The 19,422-nt window shown below is 39.9% G+C and overlaps 2 protein-coding genes across 3 annotated transcripts; both read right to left on the bottom strand.

Moving 5' to 3' along the window:
* Positions 1-3,070: 3,070 nt before the first annotated feature.
* Positions 3,071-8,169, bottom strand: isg20 (interferon stimulated exonuclease gene). Its single transcript, XM_081607748.1, has 4 exons — positions 8,034-8,169; positions 5,556-6,188; positions 4,403-4,603; positions 3,071-3,844 (listed from the first exon to the last, which is right to left on the bottom strand). Exons 2-4 carry the CDS (start codon positions 6,162-6,164, stop codon positions 3,659-3,661), a joined length of 996 nt encoding a protein of 331 aa, XP_081463874.1. The 5' UTR covers positions 6,165-6,188; positions 8,034-8,169; the 3' UTR covers positions 3,071-3,658.
* A 640-nt stretch (positions 8,170-8,809) lies between these two features.
* On the bottom strand, positions 8,810-18,863 carry pdia3 (protein disulfide isomerase family A, member 3). 2 transcript variants are annotated; one of them, XM_081607747.1, is made up of 14 exons: positions 18,846-18,863; positions 16,986-17,247; positions 15,522-15,600; positions 15,298-15,415; positions 13,930-14,037; positions 13,719-13,842; positions 13,482-13,598; positions 12,683-12,808; positions 12,417-12,596; positions 12,229-12,337; positions 10,849-10,977; positions 9,759-9,838; positions 9,573-9,630; positions 8,810-9,429 (listed from the first exon to the last, which is right to left on the bottom strand). In XM_081607747.1, exons 2-14 carry the CDS (start codon positions 17,117-17,119, stop codon positions 9,304-9,306), a joined length of 1,488 nt encoding a protein of 495 aa, XP_081463873.1. In that variant the 5' UTR covers positions 17,120-17,247; positions 18,846-18,863; the 3' UTR covers positions 8,810-9,303. The 2 variants fall into 2 exon arrangements, with proteins under 2 accessions (XP_081463873.1, XP_081463872.1); XM_081607746.1 differs by lacking the exon at positions 18,846-18,863 and having other exon boundaries at positions 16,986-17,298.
* Between the last annotated feature and the right edge of the window lie 559 nt (positions 18,864-19,422).

Here is a 19,422-nt window from a genome sequence, read left to right as displayed (position 1 = left end):
ACAGCCAAAGCTTTGGTTTCGCTGGTCCCATCCTTGCAGGAGATTCCTCTGAAGGCCACTTTCACGGGGTCCTTTGAATTACAACGTTCCCCGGATGGGGAACGTTGTAATTCAGATGACAACAGTGTTGCTAATTTGTCTGAAAAACCATCTCTGAATGTAAAGATTTCCGTTGATGTCGAGGTTTCCTGTTCCCCTAACGTCAATTCAGTAGATAGCGTTGGTTCGGATCTGCCAGATGTAGGGAGGAGATTTGCAGGACCAGGACAGGCGGAGGAGAACTTCTTCAAGTTCTCCAATGAGCTCCAGAACAGCTGGGTGAACGCTGCATTCCAGATCATCCTAAACCTGAGCGTCACCAAGTGGTGTCTCGCTAAGAAAAGGGTTTTTCTGGAGGCATCGTCCATCCCCTGCTGTGGGAGTCTCATCCTCTCAGCTGTCCGTCAGCCTGGCAAGCATTTTAGTCAACAAGATCTTTCCCCAGTTCTGATGGAGCTGAGGGAGAAGAAGCTGCCATCAGACATGGGAAAGGACTATGACATCAAAAGTTTGCTGGAGTCTGTGCTGGTCTGGCTGGATTCGTTTGGTGGCGACACAGATAGAGAGTTGTACAACAACGACTCTTGCTCTAACTGTGGAGCCACTTCCCTTAGGCTCCTGAACAATGGCGCCATGATTGCCCTTCCACCAGTATTATTTTCAACCAGTTTATCTATAATGCTTGAATACTGGTTGGATTTGGCGTGCAAACGCCGTTGTTCAGGCTGCGGGTCACCTTGGCAGAAAAAACACTGCCTGACCGATAAGGTCCTGGTATTTTTTCTGCACAGGTTGACCAGGAAGCACCAAACCAAAGCCACTCAGACCATCGATGTGCCTGCAGAATGTGGGATGGAGAGGTACCACCTGTCCTCCGTCATCTGTGCGGATCCAAAGCTGACAGACGTCTACTGTTACTTAATGAAGGGAGAACAAACTGTGAAGGCAGAAAATGAGCGTGTCTTCACTGCAGACAGCGACTGCAGTGAAGACATGTCCAACAATGGTTTCATTTACATTTACGAGAAGAATTGATCAGACACCAGAGGACAAAAGGTAAAAAGATTTGACAGGTTTCCTGTTTGCAGGTTTCTCTCTGGGCACTCCGGCTTCCTGCCACAGTCTGAAATATCCACTGAAATGATCCAGTAGGCAGAGGTGGACCCTGGAGGTGGGTCCAGCGGGCGGCACCGGTGCAGGGGGCAAAGTCCCCCAGCAGGAGACTGGGCCTGCTGGGGGTTAGCAGTGCACCCCAGTGCACTGGGGTTAGCACTGGGAAGCGGAGCCTCGGACAGAGCACAGGGAGGCAGAGGAGCAGCAGCAGACTCTGGAGACGGCGGAAGAGTAGCGGGAGACAATGTCTCTCTCTGTCTCTCTCTTTATAGTATATATATAGTATATGTACACTATACATATAAGATAGATATATATACTATATATATGTGTGTGTGTGTGTGTATGTATATATGTGTGTATATATGTGTGTGTGTGTGTGTGTGTGTGTGTGTCGATGGATGGATGGATGGATGGATGGATGGATGGATGGATGGATGGATGGATGGATGGATGGATGGATGGATGGATGGATGGAATCTACAACTAGACACATATGGAGGACCAAAACCGGCGTAATAGGAAATAAAAAATAAGTATGTAACAAAAGAATAAATATATATCCAACATATATAAAAAAGAACAAATATATAAATATTTGTTCTTTTTTATTAGATATTAGATCTAATAAAAAAGATATTAGATTAAAGCAGAACTAAAAGAATACATCTATAAATAAAATAATTAAATATATATTTTGATAAGAAATAAAAGCATAAATATATATTTAGTTTTTCCTTTTCCTAACACATGAGTTTTCGTCAAGTAATGTATATATTTTGTATATATTTTCTTTCTTATCTCCCCTAAACATGCGTTTTTGTCAAGAAAAACTGATATTTTGCTTCTCCCTTTTCTGCTGCATCGTTGTTAATAACAGAGCTGCTTTCTATGTCTATTATTGGTCAATAGAGCTTTGCGTCAGACGTTGTGGGGCGTTTAGGTGCAGTCGCTCGGTGCCACCACAAACCATGATCCAGTAGGCAGAGGTGGACCCGCCCATCTCGGTGGTTTCATTGTGTTACCGACTGCAGTGAAGTGAACCTCCGAGCGCTGAGATCGGCTGGCCGAAATTAGCATTCATAAATCAGATCCACCTTGAGCTAAATGCCGCTTACTCGGCGGAAAATCCAATATCCAACATGAAACTTCACTGTAGTCGGGAATCGAACCTAGAACCTTCTTGCTGCAAGGCAACAGCTCTACCAACTGCACCACTGTGCAGCCTTGATGCCCAAACTATTTTTTCTGAAATACTAGACAATTAATTTGATTTCACATAATTATCGCAGTAGAAGCCATTTGTTTGTTAAATACTTATGTTTGTTGTAAATGACATATACTCACAAAAAACGAGATAATTAGTCCAAGTTTGTGTTTATTGAATGTTGAGGAACTACAGCGGTTGTGATGAGCCACAGCAAAGGTAAACAAAGGTAAAACAACCCAAACAGGCGATCAACTCTAAATCTCCCTTTGTATCCGCCTACTTTCACCTCTGGTGGCCACACTAACTAGCAAACTAATGCTTATTAATCTATAACTGTAGTTAAACAATTTCATTCTTACTTTTTAAATAATCCACTTTATCATAATTTTATTCTTCAATTTTTCCTGCCTTTATTTTTTTGAGAGTACAACAGGCTGTTTCCAATCAGTAAAAGCACTTTGCTCAGCAGCTTGTATGAAAGATGTGATATGAGGCCTGATGTACGGAACTACAACAGGAGATTATGGATTGTAGAGAAAACAAAGTCTGAAACTTTTGTAGAAAGTTTCTGAGATTATCTAAAAAAAAAAAAAGTTCAGTTTTTTCATAGAAATTGACTATATTCCCTTCTATCTACGAAGGCCATAATATGCTGGTGTAAGTAACTGTGTTTAAATGTACTTTATATAAAAAGCCACGTCACACTGATTTGAACCAACCTGCTTTATTTTTCACATCCTGAAGGACAGCATAAAACCAGAGGTAATGAAGACGTAACCATCACGTTTCAAACTCCGCCTGTGAACGGCTGCAGATCCACCTGAGAGCAGCAGAACCTGCCGCTCTCTCTAGGCTGAGTCTGGTTTAGGAGGTTTAACCTGCTTACATCACATCCAACAGCATCGGTTATCCTCCACCAAACGAGTAGTTCAACTAGTTTGTTATGACTGAATGAATGAAATGACTGAATGAATGTTTCATCCATCTTTAATTTCACTCAGCATGCAGAGACATTCTGTTTCTCACCTTTGAGGCAAAAGCAGATAACAGAACTATAACCTCAACTTTAACTGCACCATTAATCCAAAATACAATCAAGTTTTTAATAATAAATATGACAAAAATCACCATGATTTCACTTTTAGCATCACAACAAGGAAATAAATACGCTTTACTTGCTGTAATCTTTTCATCTTGCGAAAAAAAGATGAAAAATTCCACCACTGAAGTTTCTATTAAACCTCAGGAAGTTGAATCTGAGATCCCAACAGTTCGACATGAAGTGGTGAACGGTCGTCACAGGCCGTCTGTCAAGACCTCGTCCGGCCAGAACTCGTCCTGCATGTAGTGATCTGTGGGGTGGACAGTCGGCTCGTCGCCCAGCCTCCTCTCCATCTCCTGCTCCCAGGCGCCCTGCACCAGCTTGTAGAGGTCCAGTGCGGCCAGGGCGTCCTCCACCGAGCAGTGGCCCCTTCTCCCAGCCTGGATGGAACAGCCAACAGGGGGCAGCGCAGTTAGTGTGACAGTAGGAGGGTTGTGTTACTCCCAACAAACATCATCTACCAAAAGGCAGCTAAAAATATTTATTTGTAATTTAGTTTACATCTAATATTCTAATCTTAAATGTTATGTTTTTATTTATTAGATATCAGCAGAAAATTCAATTTGTTTGAATAAGAAGGGTTCGGTGAATCCGCATATGCAACTGCGGGGTTCGGTACCTCTAAAAAGGTTAAGAACCACTGTTCTAGAGTCAAAGAACGCATGAATGTCTTGAGTGCCACTCAAACTTTTCCCTAACCAAAAAGTCCCAGGAGAAAAATTACCTACAAATTAAACAGTGGTTGATTTATCGACGCACCACTAGTAGGTGGTACAAAATGGTTAGCATGTTAGCACACTTAGCGAGTTTACGAACATGCTAATGGGTAAACTGAGCCAGAGAAGCTCTCAAGCATGATGAAAACAAACTTTGCTGACCCGTTTTTTTCACAGAAGTAGCCACAGAAAGTGAGAACTGGTTAAGTCCACAGCTCTTACCTGGATCCTGCGGTTCAGCAGCTTGTTGGCCAGCAGCTTAAGAGAAGAGCGGCGTCCATGAGGGAAGCCAGCCAGGCGCCGGAGGTGACGCGTCGTACTGGTGTCTCTGACCATGTGACTTGGATGGTCCATGTTCAGCACCTCAAAGTCGTTGTAGATGGAATGACCCACCACCACCTTGCCTTCAAGTATAGCGAGGATCTGCAGCAGAAGAATTATACCATTTTACCCAGTACAGATAGTTTGTTAGATTAAAAATGACTGTCTTTTAAGGCTATGGAGAACAATTACTTATGTTTATTAAAATAAGATTTTCCCTGTGGTCTTAACTAAAAACCAGCTAAACAAAAGGTGTATAAGCAGACAGAACTATAGAGAAGGCATTTGGACCAAATTTATATTTGGTTGAAAGGAGAGGCTCTAACTACATACAGCTTGCTTGGTAAACCCGATTCAGACAGAAAAAAAGGGAGTACATTTCCACCAAAAATCTCAAACTTTTAGAGGTTTTATAGAAAAAATACACCCCAGAAATTTAGAAAGTTTCAAAAGTTGAAAGAGTTCCACTTTTATTAATTTTCTGAGTTTCTCAAAATATGGGGTAAGAAAGTTATCAAAAATAACGTGCAGGCAAAATACAAAAAAAATAATAATAATTGTGCGTGTAACTTAAATGTTGTACATAAATAAAATTAGTAAATTGCTAAGTGGCATTTTTAATAAAAATTTTTTTTTTAATAAAATTTAAATTTTTTAAAGTTTTTTTTCTCACAAACGTTTGACTTCTGGAGTTCAGAATTCTTTTTCCCTCGAATCTTTCTGAGATTAATATAAAATTGTCAGTTTTCTCTTGCAAATTTTTTGGTTTCTGCAACTCAAATTTTCAAGTTTTTTTCTATAACATTTCTAAGATTAATCACAATTTGTGATTTTTTTTTTCCCTCACAAATTTTTGACTTTTAAAGCTGAGATGTTTTTTCTACAAAATTTCAGAAATTTTCAAGAAAAATTCAGTTTTACTTTTTAAGAAAGAAATGTACTACAGCCCTTATACACCATTACAGATTTGGGTAGCTGGTAGATATGCATTAAAAACAAACATCTGTAATGGATCTTGAGGTGAAGATCTTGAGGTGAACCAGAAGAGCCGTACCTCCTCTTGGGCCTGGGCGAAAGGTACAGCGTTGTGGAGGTGGTGCCGGCGGATCCCGCTCCAGGGCGTTCGGAAGTCCGTAACGGGCTGACATGGTCGGACATATTTATCGTACAAGACGTTGCCATGGTAGTCGACGATGCTACAGCGGCCCAGCGCGCTGCAGCGGCCGCCGGGCCCGGTGCCCACCATCTCGCAGTCCAGCGCCACCACAGAGGCAGCCGGGGGGCTCGGACAGAGGAAGGGGGAGCTGCGGCCGCTGGCGGGGGGGCTGCTCTCAGAGAAGCCGCTGTCAACCTCCCAGCTGTCTCCGAGCACTGCCGTCACACTGTGGTGGTCCGGCTCTGGCGCAGAGTTTAAAGTGCTGTCCGTGTACGGCTCGACTAATTTCGCCTTCTTCATCAGCGCGTTTGCTTCCAGGGGTTCGCACAGGGAGCGGGGTCTCTTCTTCCTCCTCCTCCTGTTGGAGGTAGCGTTCACATCTTGGTGTTTCTTCCTGGCTACGGCGCTCTCCATTGCACGAATCGTCATGGACTTCTTGCACAGATACCTGTAGTTGCCAAGAAAGTCGTGTGATACTTTATTTCTTTTTGACGGATCGGACATCATGTAATAAGTGTCTCGTGGTCACATCTGGGGAGGAAAAAGTCAGAAAGGAAGAATTAGTATTCCAGTGATTCTTGAGAATAGGGACAAAACAGGTCCTATGGATAAAGCACAAAATTTGAATAAAATATACACAAAATATTATTTTTCAAATATCTGACTAAACTAACCTGGGTCATGTGAGCACAACAATGTATATTTTCCAGGTATTTGCTGAATATTTTTTTATTTTAAACATTGTAGTCGGTGGATGATGCCTGTAAAAGTCCTTGTCCAGGAGCAGAACTCAATACATTATAACAGTTTAAAACAATTATAGAAATACTAAAATGATATATTATGACAATTAAGTATAAGTAGTCATATAAATAATTATAAAGGTATCAATAAATTGAATTAAAAACCATTTTTATATATTTTCCAACTCCATTGAAATTTGTCCCTAGTTTTTGTCAACACCGTCAGAAATTAAAAGAATGTAAAAAAATAAAAAATCAGGCATTATTGGGGGGCACCAGAACTTCTGAGGACCCCATGACCACTTCCCTTCTCTTCCTTTGCTAAGAGGGCTAGTTAGCTCTGGCTAGCTTATGTTATTCTTTAGTTTTTTTCTTCTTTTTATTCCTAAGTTGTCACAACCATGATGTGTCAACAACGTAACTGACAATTTACAAAACTTTGATGAAATTTTGTGAAATAAAAGCTTAATTTTGGTAAAATGTAAAGATTTCATGGACCTGATGAGCTGCAATATGGCCTCCTTCAGAATAACATCATATGAATTGAGGTAGTCTGGCTTTGTGTCAACTCCATCAGTTTTTGTGACTCTTTCAGTGAAATTGTTGTCAAATCTCACTTAAATGTGCAAATAATTCATTTTAATGTATTTTACATAAATTGCATTACTTCACATGTATGAAGTTTTTCAATTTTACTCACTAGTTTGTCACCACCTTCAGTTCTGTGTCAACTCCGTCATGCAGTGTGAAGTCCGTCAGATGGACTTTTTGTTTTAAATAATATTTATTTTGTTTCTTGAGAAGCATTTGTCTGTAAAATGAGTAAAAATATCACTAATAGGGTCATTAAAAATGATTTTTTTTATTTATTTTTGTCAGATGGTGATGACAACGTTCTAGGCCAGGTCGATTAAAAATGTAATTTAAAAACAATTGTTGCAACTGGGAGCCTGCACCTTAGCATCTTTACATTTCCAAAACATTACTTGTCATATTTGCATACATAAGGTTGAAAAATAACAAAAAAAAAATTATGGGAAAATTAAAACCCATTTTGTCCCTATTCTCAAGAATCGCTGATTCACTATAGTCACAAAAATGTTACTTTGTGTTACAGAGGCTACAATGTGAGGACGACATTCATTAAGCCGAGTTTAAGAGAAAACTTTTACACTAACTCAAAGTATCACTCAAAGCCAATTAACAGTCGAGCAGAAATGAATATTTTTTTTCAGTTTAGTTGTATTTATTGATCACATAATACAAAGCGAATTGTGACACGATATTCTCCACATGAGCACGTAATTTCCTTTCAAAATATTAATTTTGACAAACAGGGCATAAGTCGAATTGAACACTGACGTTAACAGTTTATGAAAACGTAGTCTAGTAATTTATATCGTTTATAGTTTTGTTAGTAGCTTCGATTAACTTTAAACTGTAGATATGTGAACGCAAATTGGTACAGCGGTATAACAAAATGAGCTACAAAGACGAAAAAACGCTTAACAGATACAATGGTAAATAAACGTCAAATCATCGTGTTTTTTCAATATATCCGTGTCATTTGTTATCGTTTGTAACAAATAAAAGGAGTTAACCTTTTAAAAAGAAATCCTGAATAGTTACGTACCTTCTGAAGCTGCACGTGGACAACAGGATCATGCCCGAACAAGTTCCCTACCGACTCCGTTCTCTTCCTCGTTCATGGTTTATCAGAAGTGCTCCATCTCAGCACCGCCTAGTGGTGAGATGTAGCATTACGTCAAGTACTGCTACAAAAAAGATTATTTTACAGGTTGGTGTTCGGTCATCCATCAGTTTCATGTTACTTAGTTTACTGGAAATCTTCCCCAATTAAAGTATTCAAATATGTCGAGACATTTTAAACAGCAACTTGTGGAAACTAAAAATAAATAGAAAGGATGTTTGATTTGAGGCTACCTAAACATTTTACACTTATAACTCATTTTCTAGGTTTTTTTTAATATATTGCAGTAGAGATGTTATTGGTTCAGTTCCAACTCATTTCTGCCATACTTTTGGTGTACACAAAATAGTTCAACTCTGAAAATAAATTAATGAAACCCCCCGCCCCCCAAAAAACCTGTTCACCTTTTGCCAAAGATTAGTTTTAAATATTTACCCTTTGAAGTATTTTTATTCGAGAGTTAAAGATTAACTAGAAATCTCAAAATTTCTAGTAAATTTTACATTTCAAACTCAAATTTCCTTGTTTTTTAGGAAGGTTCAGATTTTTGGGGCAGGAATGTGCTCCTTTTCCTTCCATCTACAATGGCCATAATATGCCCCTGTAGAATCTTCTCCGGCTCTTTAAATATTTATTTGGTGAAAGGTTTGAATTGTCACAGCAGAATAAAAACATCAGAAACAAGATCGCACAAGTCATTTAGGTTTTGTGGGCCTTTTATTTCACAATCCTTCCAAATGTACAAAAACAAAGACCAGTTACGAACAAGGGGGAAAAAAAAAAAAAAAAAAAAAAAAAAAAAAAAAAACTAAATAAAGTTGTCCCCCTGCGCTGAAGAGAACAAAAACAAGCGACAGATGACTGGAAACTGGTATCAAACCAAAGTGCATCAGTCTGAGGTGTAGTAGACAGACCAGAGGAAATAGAAATCTCATTTCAAAAAAAGCTGTCCCTCTTCCCTAAAAATATCTTATTGTGGTAAAATGGTCGGGCAGACCCTGGCCACCACCTCTCCACAGGATTCCAGAGCAGCAGAGGAGCCAAGGAGCGGCCGGCTCTTTGACGTCGGCTTCAGAGCTTTTGGTAGTTCACTAAGCGAGTGGGATATAATTTAGTTCTTTCCATTCCCCGATTCTCCTCCTCCTGTTGTTGTGATGTGGGGTGGGGGGCGTTGAGTTTCCGTTGGGAGCCTCTATAGCTCTGACTTGTCGTCGTCGTCCTTCTTCTTCTTCTTTTTCTTGGCGTCCTCTGGCACCACTAAGGGGTTGGTGGCCTCTTTCTTCAGGTAGGAAATGAAGTCGCTCACCTCTCGACCTCCCTGCACAGACAACGGCAGGATGTTCTCTTTATTTGATAGGGACAAAGTACCAACTGCCGACATGTTCAGACGCTAGCATTTATAGCCGCGGTTAACGCTCATCCCACAGAGGCCTTACAACCAACAGCTAGTCCGTGACTCACCTCGTATCTCTTTGGGCTCATTTTGCGTCCAGCAGGGGAGAAGTAGATTGTGGGAAATCTGGGGAGAGAAACCCCCCCCCAAAAAAACATGAAATTAAAATACAATTGTTAATTCTTAAAACAAGGAAGTCAAAGGGAAAAAAAACAAAACAAAAAAAAAAAAAAAAACAACATCACAGGACTTACCCGCTGACTTCATATGGAGATGGCACATCGTTAGCTGTGGCGTCCATTTTGGCAATAACAACATTGGGATCGTCAGCCAGCTGCAGAACAAGAAGCGACCCGTTAAGATCAGTTCAAGAGAAAAACTAAAAACGGTGGATATTAACTGTGATATTCAAACTACACAAAGTTTTGAACGCATTTTGTCTCAAACAGAAAAGCAGAAATATTTCAACAAAACGGCACAGAGCGTTAAACGCTGCCGAGTTTTGGACATGACAACTTTTAAAGATGTTTCAGGGAAACATGATGAGGAGTCCTGACAGGCTGACGGTAACCAAGGCAACCTTTAGACGACTGATCTTCACAATGATCTGCTTAAGAGTTTAACTCGGCACTCTTTGGTCTGTGTTGGGAAACAGCCCGTTTTGACTGAAAAATGTTTCTACTTCAATTAAAAAGCACCAGTGGAGCAAATTAAGCTAGCCAAAACTTCCCCTAAAGCTTCACAATAAGAGTCTTAGCATAAGAAAAAAAAAAAAGAAAAGAAACTTGCTTTAAGTATTTCTATTTTCCCCACTCAAAAAAAAAAAAAAACACAATCTGCATTGTGGGTCCAGTCTGCAGATTTTTAAAAAACAAAACAATAATATTGTTTATCGCAAGAAATTCTCGGACAATTTATTGAAGATAGTTTGTCATCGTGACAGTTTGTCATCTACATGCGCAGAGATGATTTCACTACAAATTATAAATAAAACACGTTGAAGCAGCTCCACTTTCTGTTTGTAACAAGTGAAATGAGGCTTTTCTGTTGATAAGTTCAAGATCGACCGAGTGGGAAATGGAGCGATTCTCTTCACAGCTGCTGCTGCTGCTTACCTCCATTTTTACTCTAACACCAGAAACTCACATCATTATTAATGTCATGTTTGGTTATGAGGAGTTCAGTCAGAGTTCAGCTAAATGAGGACAAATTACAGAGAGCTGGCATTCAACAAGAGCCAATAAAGTTGAGGAAATTAGTTTTACTGGATAAAGATAAAAAAAGCAAGAAAACTAAAACATGTATGATCATGACCAAGAAAAAAAAGAAAAGAAAAAATCTTACCTTCTCTCCCAGCTCCTTGTATTTGGGCTCCAGGTTCTTGCAATGGCCGCACCACGGTGCGTAGAACTCAATGAGGACGTCTTTGCTGTCGTCGTTGACGATGGAGTCAAAGTTTTCAGCCACCACAACCTGGAGACAGAAAGGCAACGGCTCAGTCCAAACCTGCACTTAAGTCTGCCGCTGACCGGAACCAGCACAGTTCCACCTGGACCGGCTCCAAACTCCGTTTTCTGATCAGTGGATGAACTACAACCAAGATCCCAGCATCACCACCCTTCAGAGTGAAAGTGGCTACTGCAGGAAGGAAAACTAAAAACTAGAGGTGTGCCGATCAATCGGTCACCGATCATTGGCTCTTGTTGCCGATACCGATCACCTGCATCTCATTTCGCAGCCTGCCTGTGCAGCTGGTCTCCTCTTTCCTTCACACTGCGCAAACGTGCAGCAACAAATCCTAAGCGATGTGGAACTATAACGCACTGAGTGAATGGGGAAGTTTTGGCTCTTTGCATTATTTAGCCTCTTCAGAGCCTTCATACGATATCAGTCTGTTAAAGATAGTATTATTGATAGCAGTACAATTTGCACAATGCCCTACAGATTCTTCCTTCCAAATGTTCCCACACACTGATAACCAGCCTGGGCAGAAAAGTTTCCAAAATATTTTTTGTCATTTATTTACTTAGTCAAAGAAAAAAAAAAATAGTTCCACAAAATTGGTAATTGTCAGAGTTTTTTACTCATTTGATTAATTTAAAGAAAACCAAGCAAACAGACAAGGCCACTAGAGCTGGCAATGAATCAGTGATCATGTTTAAATCATGAATCAAAATTTGCCATTTAGGAAGATGTACTTTTTTGGAAAATCTGTATTCCCCTCCCCCGCCCCCCCAATATTGCTGCACTCTTTGGCCTTCCGTTGTTTAGAGTGGGATCAGCTCACCATCTTATATTTGGACTTTGAATTGAGATCAATTTGCAGAAAAGAAAAGCTTACAAATAGAAAATAAAACTCAAAAACTTTATTGATCCCAAAGGGAAATTAAATGGAATTCATTAATTAAAGATTATTCAGAGTTGCTGTAGATGCTGATGACTGCAGACAGGAAGGATCTCATGTAGCAGTCTATACCACAGCAAATTTGAAGAAGCCTCTGACTGAAGACACCATTTATCCACTACAGACATGTTGAAGATGCTCAGGGTTATCCACAATAATTTACATTATTGCAAATAAGTTAAAAAATTACAAATGACAAATTTTTAGAAATATATTCTAAGAAAGGGGAGATTTTTTTTTTTTAATCCATATTTTCCATCCCTTACAGTCAGAGGAAACAACGTTGACATTGTCAAGCAGCCATTCCAGGAATCCCTCACCTTAACTGGCCCGTCGTTGTTTTCAGGGACTTTTTCTGACTTGAGGTAGCGCTTCAACTTCCCATCAAAGAAGTCCTGCAGGAAGCGCTCCAGAGCCTTTCCGTCTCGGCTGCAGGCAACAAAACAAAAGACATTAGAGGAGAAAAACAAAGAAAAAAACATATTAAAGCAAATCTTGGTGGACTCACGAGAACTCCTCGCTCATGACGTATTTGTCTCCCTTGGCAGTGCGGATGGCGACGACGGGCAGCTCGCCGGAGCCGTCCAGGCCGAAGTCGGACAGGTCGTGGTTGAACTGGTTCCTGTTGGCGACGGCGAAGTTCAGCTTCTTCCCCTGGTCCAGGAAGCTCTTGGCCACCTTCATCACTCTGGGTCGAGAAGGGCGAAAGAGGGAGGAGCGTGTGAATAAAGCCGAGTCGGCGCGCGGCGCGGAGGAATCGCACGAGGCGCCCACCTGTTCCTCCAGTAGTTGGAGCCTTTGGGGTTTTTGTCGTAGTCGACGTCGTAGTACGCCACCAGCAGGTCTTTGCCCTTCAGCTGGTCTTTGTTGTCGTCTGTCAGGTGGGGACAGATTCCGAAGCTAGGACGGAGAAAAAGGGGAAAATATCAACAGCTGCGTTTATGTTGGTCTTAAAAGGTGACATTTTGAAAATAAACTTGCTCATTGGAAGATTTCATAAAATTTCATTTTTTGCTAAGTTTAGTCGCCTAGATGAAGTGGTTTTGGTTTGCGTTTCACAAAACACCAACTAAAACACGTTTTTTGCATCACGAGTCACATGATCAACAATCGGATGCTACTATTGGTGGAAAAGACAAAGAAGATAGGAATAATGATGGCACGGCAACGTTTTAATGACTTCTCATGTATTCACGTGTGATTTTAATTACATTTTATGTTTAATGGGAACACAGCAAACTTAAAATTGTGTCCAATAATTAATTGGTTGATTAGAAAAAGAAATGAACAGCTCCTGCTTAATGTGTTGCTGCTACATTAAGCAGGAAGGGCTGAGCTCCCCACATGTTGATGTTAGACGTCTGTTTTCAGCTACAAATGCATCTTTTGCTACAAATGATCAAGTTTACACTAAGAACGATGGTACTGTATTTTAGGCAATACACATTTATATTTTCCCACTCAGAAAAGGAATATTTCTTTAATTGCACCTTTTAATGCATTTCTAATATTGGATAAAAGTCTTAAATGTGCCAGTTAATCGACTCCTAAAGCGATCGTTGGTTGCACTCACATGTTGTCCTGGATGAACTTCTTGATTTTGTTGCTGGTGAATTTGTCCTCGGTGAATTTCACGGAGCCGTCTTCGAACTTGTTGGCAAGACGTGGAGGACGGAACAGGACGACTCCCCTGCGATCAGACACAGGAAACATCCTCGCTGAAATATATCGTTTTATCTTAAACTTCAGAACCATTTTCACCCCCCGCCCCCGCCTTCCTAGTTCTCCGACGTGTGACGCAGGAACTCACTCTCCGCCGTGGCTGCTGAGCAGGGCCTCGGCGTTGGTGTGTGCGAAGCGGTAGTCGTCCCTCAAAGCGCTGGCGGCCTTCAGGAACTCGGTCTGCTCTGAGCTCTTGTCGTCAGCGAAGAAACCTGACGAGAGAAATTCAGAACAAACATTTTTAACATCACGCTGGGCGATTAAGGGCGGGGTGGATCGGATGCACGCCCAGGACTTACCGATCACGCTGGCGTCTTGATCTGCCATGAACTTCTCAAAGTCTCCCTCGGTCTTGAGCTCCACTGAAGCTGGACCCGCCTGCTTCTTCAGGAAACTAACAATCCCGTCTTTACGGGACAAAAAAAGCAACAAGACGATTACCAAAAAGACTGATAAAAAAAACATGTCATCAAATACATGAATTTTTTTTATGATTCATGAACTTTCACATTGTTGTTGCTCAGTTGTGTTTATTGTAATTCCATGTGACAGACCAAGTCAATTTGGAACACAAATGTTTTTTTTTAACAATAATTAATTGTTAAAGATTTTTTTAACTGCAATAACTGTGTTGACGACAGTCAATCATGGATTCGTAAATGATCACAGCTCCAAAACAAGGGTTTTATATTTGCCTCTTCAAAAGAAGTCTACAGTTTCCTATGTTTTTGTTCATGACAAATGTTTTCCATTTTGTGGCTCTAGAAAAAAAAAAAAAGCTGTTTATTCTTATCAATGAGAACAGGATGTGTGTCACCCTGGATGTTTGTTGTCTTACTTTCTATAAATAGGAAGCATAAAATAGCTAATAAAAGCTTTACCAAATAACTTTGATATTGAGACTTAAATTTGTTGATGAAAATTTCAACCGTATAAAGAAAAACTATTTTTCCGTACCAGATGGACCAGTGAGGCCAACTTCAGGTGTTCAAGTTAATATTCGGGGCCACATAATCACTTAAAGAGCCGCAAACGGACCCCTGGCTGCTCTTTGGCCAACCTGGATGCACATGCTGATCCTTTTATTCTCCATTTTACTTCCTCCAACATTTATACTGAACGTCTGTGAGCTGCAAGTGAAGACAAACTTCCTTCGTCCTCAGAATTTGACGCAGGAAATTTGCGCACACAATCTTCGCCAATAAAGCCAATTCTGGATTTCCAAAGGGAAACCAAAAAATGTGATGCGTGTTTGTATCAAGGTCCCCGAGTGAATACACTGCAGAAACAGCCACCATTCCGTCTACCGCTGCATGTTCTGAGTTACAGCTGAATTAACTTAAAAGGTTTCTTTAAAAAAAAAAGAAGAAAAAAAAAAAAAAGACAAATGCACTGAATTACAACTGTATTTGAAAACTCTGCACCAGTAGAGCTCACTTAAATACACCAGTAGCTTCACAAAATTGGTCAAAGATATAAAAACAACTTTAATTTGTTCAGTCAATGCAATTAGGAGTAAAGCAGCCAATGAAAAATAAAAAAAAACTGACAAAAACAATAGATTAACTACGTTGGTCAAACATGTTTTCAATATCGGGACCAATACAGATATTGAAAACAATATTCTAAAACGCACAAAACAAAAAAAAACAAACAAGATAGAATACCTGCAGTTCTGGGACCATCATAGGGACCAGATTCCTCTCCGTCCCTGAAGATCTTCAGCGTTGGGTAGCCACTGACACCATATTTGCTGCATGTGTTGCTGTTGGCTGTGCAGTCAACCTGCACGGTAGCAAGAAAACCATTAGCAAACAGACAGCTAGCAAACAGTTGGTAAAGCAGAAAAATGACACTATGGTTTGGAAAGTCAAACCGTGTTGCGCAATACCTTGGCAAGCGACACGGTGCCTTTTAGACGCGTGGCTGCTGCCTCGTACTCGGGGGCGAGACGTTTACAGTGACCACACCTAAAGGACAAAGAGGACATGGACCAGTCAAACAGGAGAACAATTTACACATCGGATCGGAGGCAGGAAAGGAGCTCAAGAGTCCAAGAAACCCAATACTTCTGCACAATAAGGAGATTTAACTAAGGTTGTTGAATAGAATAGCAGGAAATTTAATTTTTTTCCCCATTTAAAGAATAATTCTAAAACACATTTTCAGAGTAGAATATTTTTGTATCGTTTCTTTTTTCCCCTACAAAAGCAGTTAAGTGTAGCTGTAAAGCTTCAGATCTAGAAACCTAAAGCTTGAGTGGAAAATTTTTAATAACTTTATTGAAAAAATATTGGGACAAAACAATAAATCTAGAGATGCATAATAGAAAAAAAATCCTACAAAATATACATTTGAAATAAAACATTTAGTTTAATTCCCACTCCATCTATAAGTGGGAAGATAAAAAGTCAGGTTTATTTCAAGATGTGAACTGTAAATAATAAGAAAACAAGTAACAGTAACATAGGACTGAAAAATTGGCTGCAACTGATGTCTTGGTGTCTGATTTAAATGTATTAATTAAAATATACTGTAAAAATGATAAGAAAAAAAGGCTGTGAGCAAATAAAACATATATATAGCGCACATTAGTTTGGTCTTTAACACATCGTCACCTTCCTATAGTAATGGCTTAAGTCATTTTTCCCAGAGATTTTCCTCAAGAAAAAAAAACATTTATTGAATGGAGTTCACGGAAAAATGCATCATTAACATTTTTATTAAACAATTTAATATAAATTTTTTCTTACTTTTAAAGAAAATCTTTATCTGAAGTCTGACCTATTTTTTTAATATATTTGTTCAAGTTTGGCACCGTAGAAACACGTCAAATATGTCGTTGACCAATCAGAGGTGGACACCAAAACTTCCCCAACCAATCAGAGCGTTACAACTATCACATGACACGCCCACAACTTCCTTATAACCTCATTCTCTTGTTTTACCGAGATTTACAACACCTAAACTGCATGGTAATCAGCAACATGTTACATTTTAACAACCGCAAGTCCCATTAAGCTATAAAATTCACTAAATTAGTCATTTAATTTAAATACTGCGATTCGTATAGCCTTAAGCGTCTACCGCTAGCTAACATGCTAATATTTGGTCTGCAGCCAACAAGCAGGATTTGACAGTCCCGACTCTAATAAAAACAAAATAAATATATCCCAGTAAATAAAAGTAATTAAAACGCTCACAGACTGAACACATTTTTAAGTCGACATTTCTGCAGAGTGGAGTCCATTTTACCGCGAGGCGACGGCGTAATTTTCATTAGAAATTTTCCCCCTTACGTTTGCTAACCAAAGACGCCGTTTCGACACCCTGAATGAAACCTGCAGAAACTCACCAAGGTGCAAAGAACTCCACGAGAATGATCTCGTGGTCTCCAATCCTGCTTTCGAAATCGTCATCCGTGAACTCCAGCACATCACTGGCCCGGCTGAACCCGGCGAGAGCGGCCAAAAATATCAGTCTCAACATGGCACACCGAGAAGGCTAACAGTCTCTTGGCCTCAATGACACAAAAACTTCAGGTTGCAGATGTGAGTTGTGGCCGGCCCGTCTTCAGCTCTTCAAAAAGCCGCAGGACACTCAGAGCAGGGCCGAGACTGAAAGAGAAAGGGGACGGAGGAGGCGATGATGCTCACAAGCAGCACTGCCTCGTCCCGTAATCATAGTGTGGCAGCCTCCCATTGGTCGATTTGCTGCGTCGCTCAGCTCTGACTGACCAATGAGATTTCGGGAAATCAAACGTCGACGCGCGTGAGCCAATCGGAGCCGGACAAAAGTCGGAAATTAAGATGTTTTTATACTTCACTTGAAATATTGGGTTATTCACAAACTGCACAAATGTTTTTTTTACGACTGACAGAGACAAATGACGTGGCTCAACTCCCGGGTTAATAAAGCCGTCTTGTGAGCCGTAATTTGTGTTAAATTGGGAATCACGGAGACTGCCAGTGTAACGACTGAGTTCATGGGAATGCACTGCAGTGCTTTGCAGCAGTATTCTCACCCCATTGACCTGCTTCACATTTTGTCACCATTTAAACGTATTTAAAGAGGCTTTTCCCCCCCCCAAGTTTATTTGTTTAGCACATTTTCAGCAACTACAAAAGCATAATGCAGGAATTATGAAACAGGCAATTAACATTATATTTTGTCAAATACCATCGTCAAAATCATCAAGCAAATATAGATCAAGCATGTTGATCAATGTTCCATTAATTATAAATCAAAAACAGCTCTAAATAGGTGGGGGGTTTTTTTTAGCCTTAATTTGAATGAACTCAGTGTTCCAGCTGTTTTGCAGTTTTCTGTAAGTTTGTTCCAGATTTGTGGTGCATAGAAGCTGCTTTTTTGTAAAGTAGCTGAGAAGTGAAAGGAAAACTATAGATGGCTCATGGCTTTTGTTTTCATAATAAATGCAAATCTGAGATGAGATTAGTTGCATTCATTTCAATTCCACCCCCTTTAATATGATACATCTAAATGAAATCCAGGGTTCCTACAGAACCAGCCTAATTGAAGCAAAAAAGAGTCTAAATGTGTAATTTATCTCTGTATAAATACTAAAGTAACGTGCTTGAGAACATTAGTAAATAGTGTGAGCAGACGTTCTCCAGCAGTTCAACAACAACAACAACAACAACAACAATAATAATAATAATAATAATAATAATAATAATAATAATAATAATAATAATAAAAACTGTCAGAGCTAAAACGGAATGCTTGGATGAAAACTTTTCCATATCGCTCTGCTATGTTAGCTTGAGAAGCAAAACAGCTTGATGAGCAAGGCAGATAACATTTCAGTAAATGATTTCAACTCATATTATATAAATGATTGAAAACCAAATCAGATTGTCTAATAAAACTAATTATGATTAAAAATGTATTAGATTTAAGTAGAGATTTACAGCATTCACACCAATAAAATGAAGTGAATTTTCTTCTCTAAGTATTGTCTGTTTCTGGGTATCGGGCAGGAAATCCAGCCGTCAGCTGTCCTGAACGTTTTCCTATAACCTCTTTCACTTTAAGACCAGAGACTCCAGATTGTTTGAAACATAAAACCCCCTGGAAATGACTGAAAGACCATCGCTGGATTCTGTGTTGACACGCCTCACAGCTTTTTTTTTCTCACCTGCTGGTAATGAAGTGAAGATTATTAAAACCTCACAAAGCTGCTTTCGATTTTTACCTTTTTGCAATTATATGGACCAGCCACCAGATGGCAGTCTCTGACAAAACTCCAGCTTCAGATTTAAGGCTTTTCTTGTTCCTCTCCTTATTTCTTTTCACTCCGGCATAGTTATTATTCTAGACAGGAAGTAGATAGCCCCTCAAAGGGCGGAGCTAGGTCCAACCAGGCGGTTTGCACAGGTTAATGGTTGCCATGGAGATTAAAGAATTTCTCAAACATTCATAAAAAATATCACAGCAACAATCCAGGTATGTTTCTGTTGAGAGAATAACATTACAACATGATGTAAAGCTCAAAAATAGTCGATTTTACACAATACAGTCCCTGAAATAAACAGTAAGAAAGTGTTAAAGTTTTCACACGTTGGTATGAGCAGGACGAGTATTGCTGCAAAAAGTTCTTGTTTCTACAGCGTTTCCGTCATCATATCTTACTGCTTTAGGCCTGCAGGAGATCAGTGGACTGTGGTAATCCTTCAGTCCCATGATGCCTTTCTGCCACACCTGCTGCTGTTTACTGTAAACCTGCAGAGCTGAGACAGAAGCTGACAGACACGGCGAGTCTAAGTCACACT

This window comes from Poecilia reticulata, chromosome 6 (assembly GCF_904066995.2).
Source record: "Poecilia reticulata chromosome 6, P_reticulata-male-v2, whole genome shotgun sequence".
Lineage (NCBI taxonomy): Eukaryota > Metazoa > Chordata > Actinopteri > Cyprinodontiformes > Poeciliidae > Poecilia > Poecilia reticulata.
This window is presented reverse-complemented; position numbering and strand designations above follow the sequence as displayed.

Excerpts from the sequence above, each read along its gene's own strand:
- isg20 (XM_081607748.1), bottom strand. The coding sequence starts at position 6,164 with ATGATGTCCGATCCGTCAAAAAGAAATAAAGTATCACACGACTTTCTT. Across the intron at positions 4,604-5,555 it reads TCGCCCAGGCCCAAGAGGAG|ATCCTCGCTATACTTGAAGG; the intron begins GTACGGCTCTTC and ends CTTCTGCTGCAG. Across the intron at positions 3,845-4,402 it reads TGCTGAACCGCAGGATCCAG|GCTGGGAGAAGGGGCCACTG; the intron begins GTAAGAGCTGTG and ends TGTTCCATCCAG.
- pdia3 (XM_081607747.1), bottom strand. The coding sequence starts at position 17,119 with ATGTTGAGACTGATATTTTTGGCCGCTCTCGCCGGGTTCAGCCGGGCC. Across the intron at positions 14,038-15,297 it reads TGATGGTCCCAGAACTGCAG|ACGGGATTGTTAGTTTCCTG; the intron begins GTATTCTATCTT and ends TGTCCCGTAAAG. Across the intron at positions 12,809-13,481 it reads AAGTTCATCCAGGACAACAT|CTTCGGAATCTGTCCCCACC; the intron begins GTGAGTGCAACC and ends TCTCCGTCCTAG.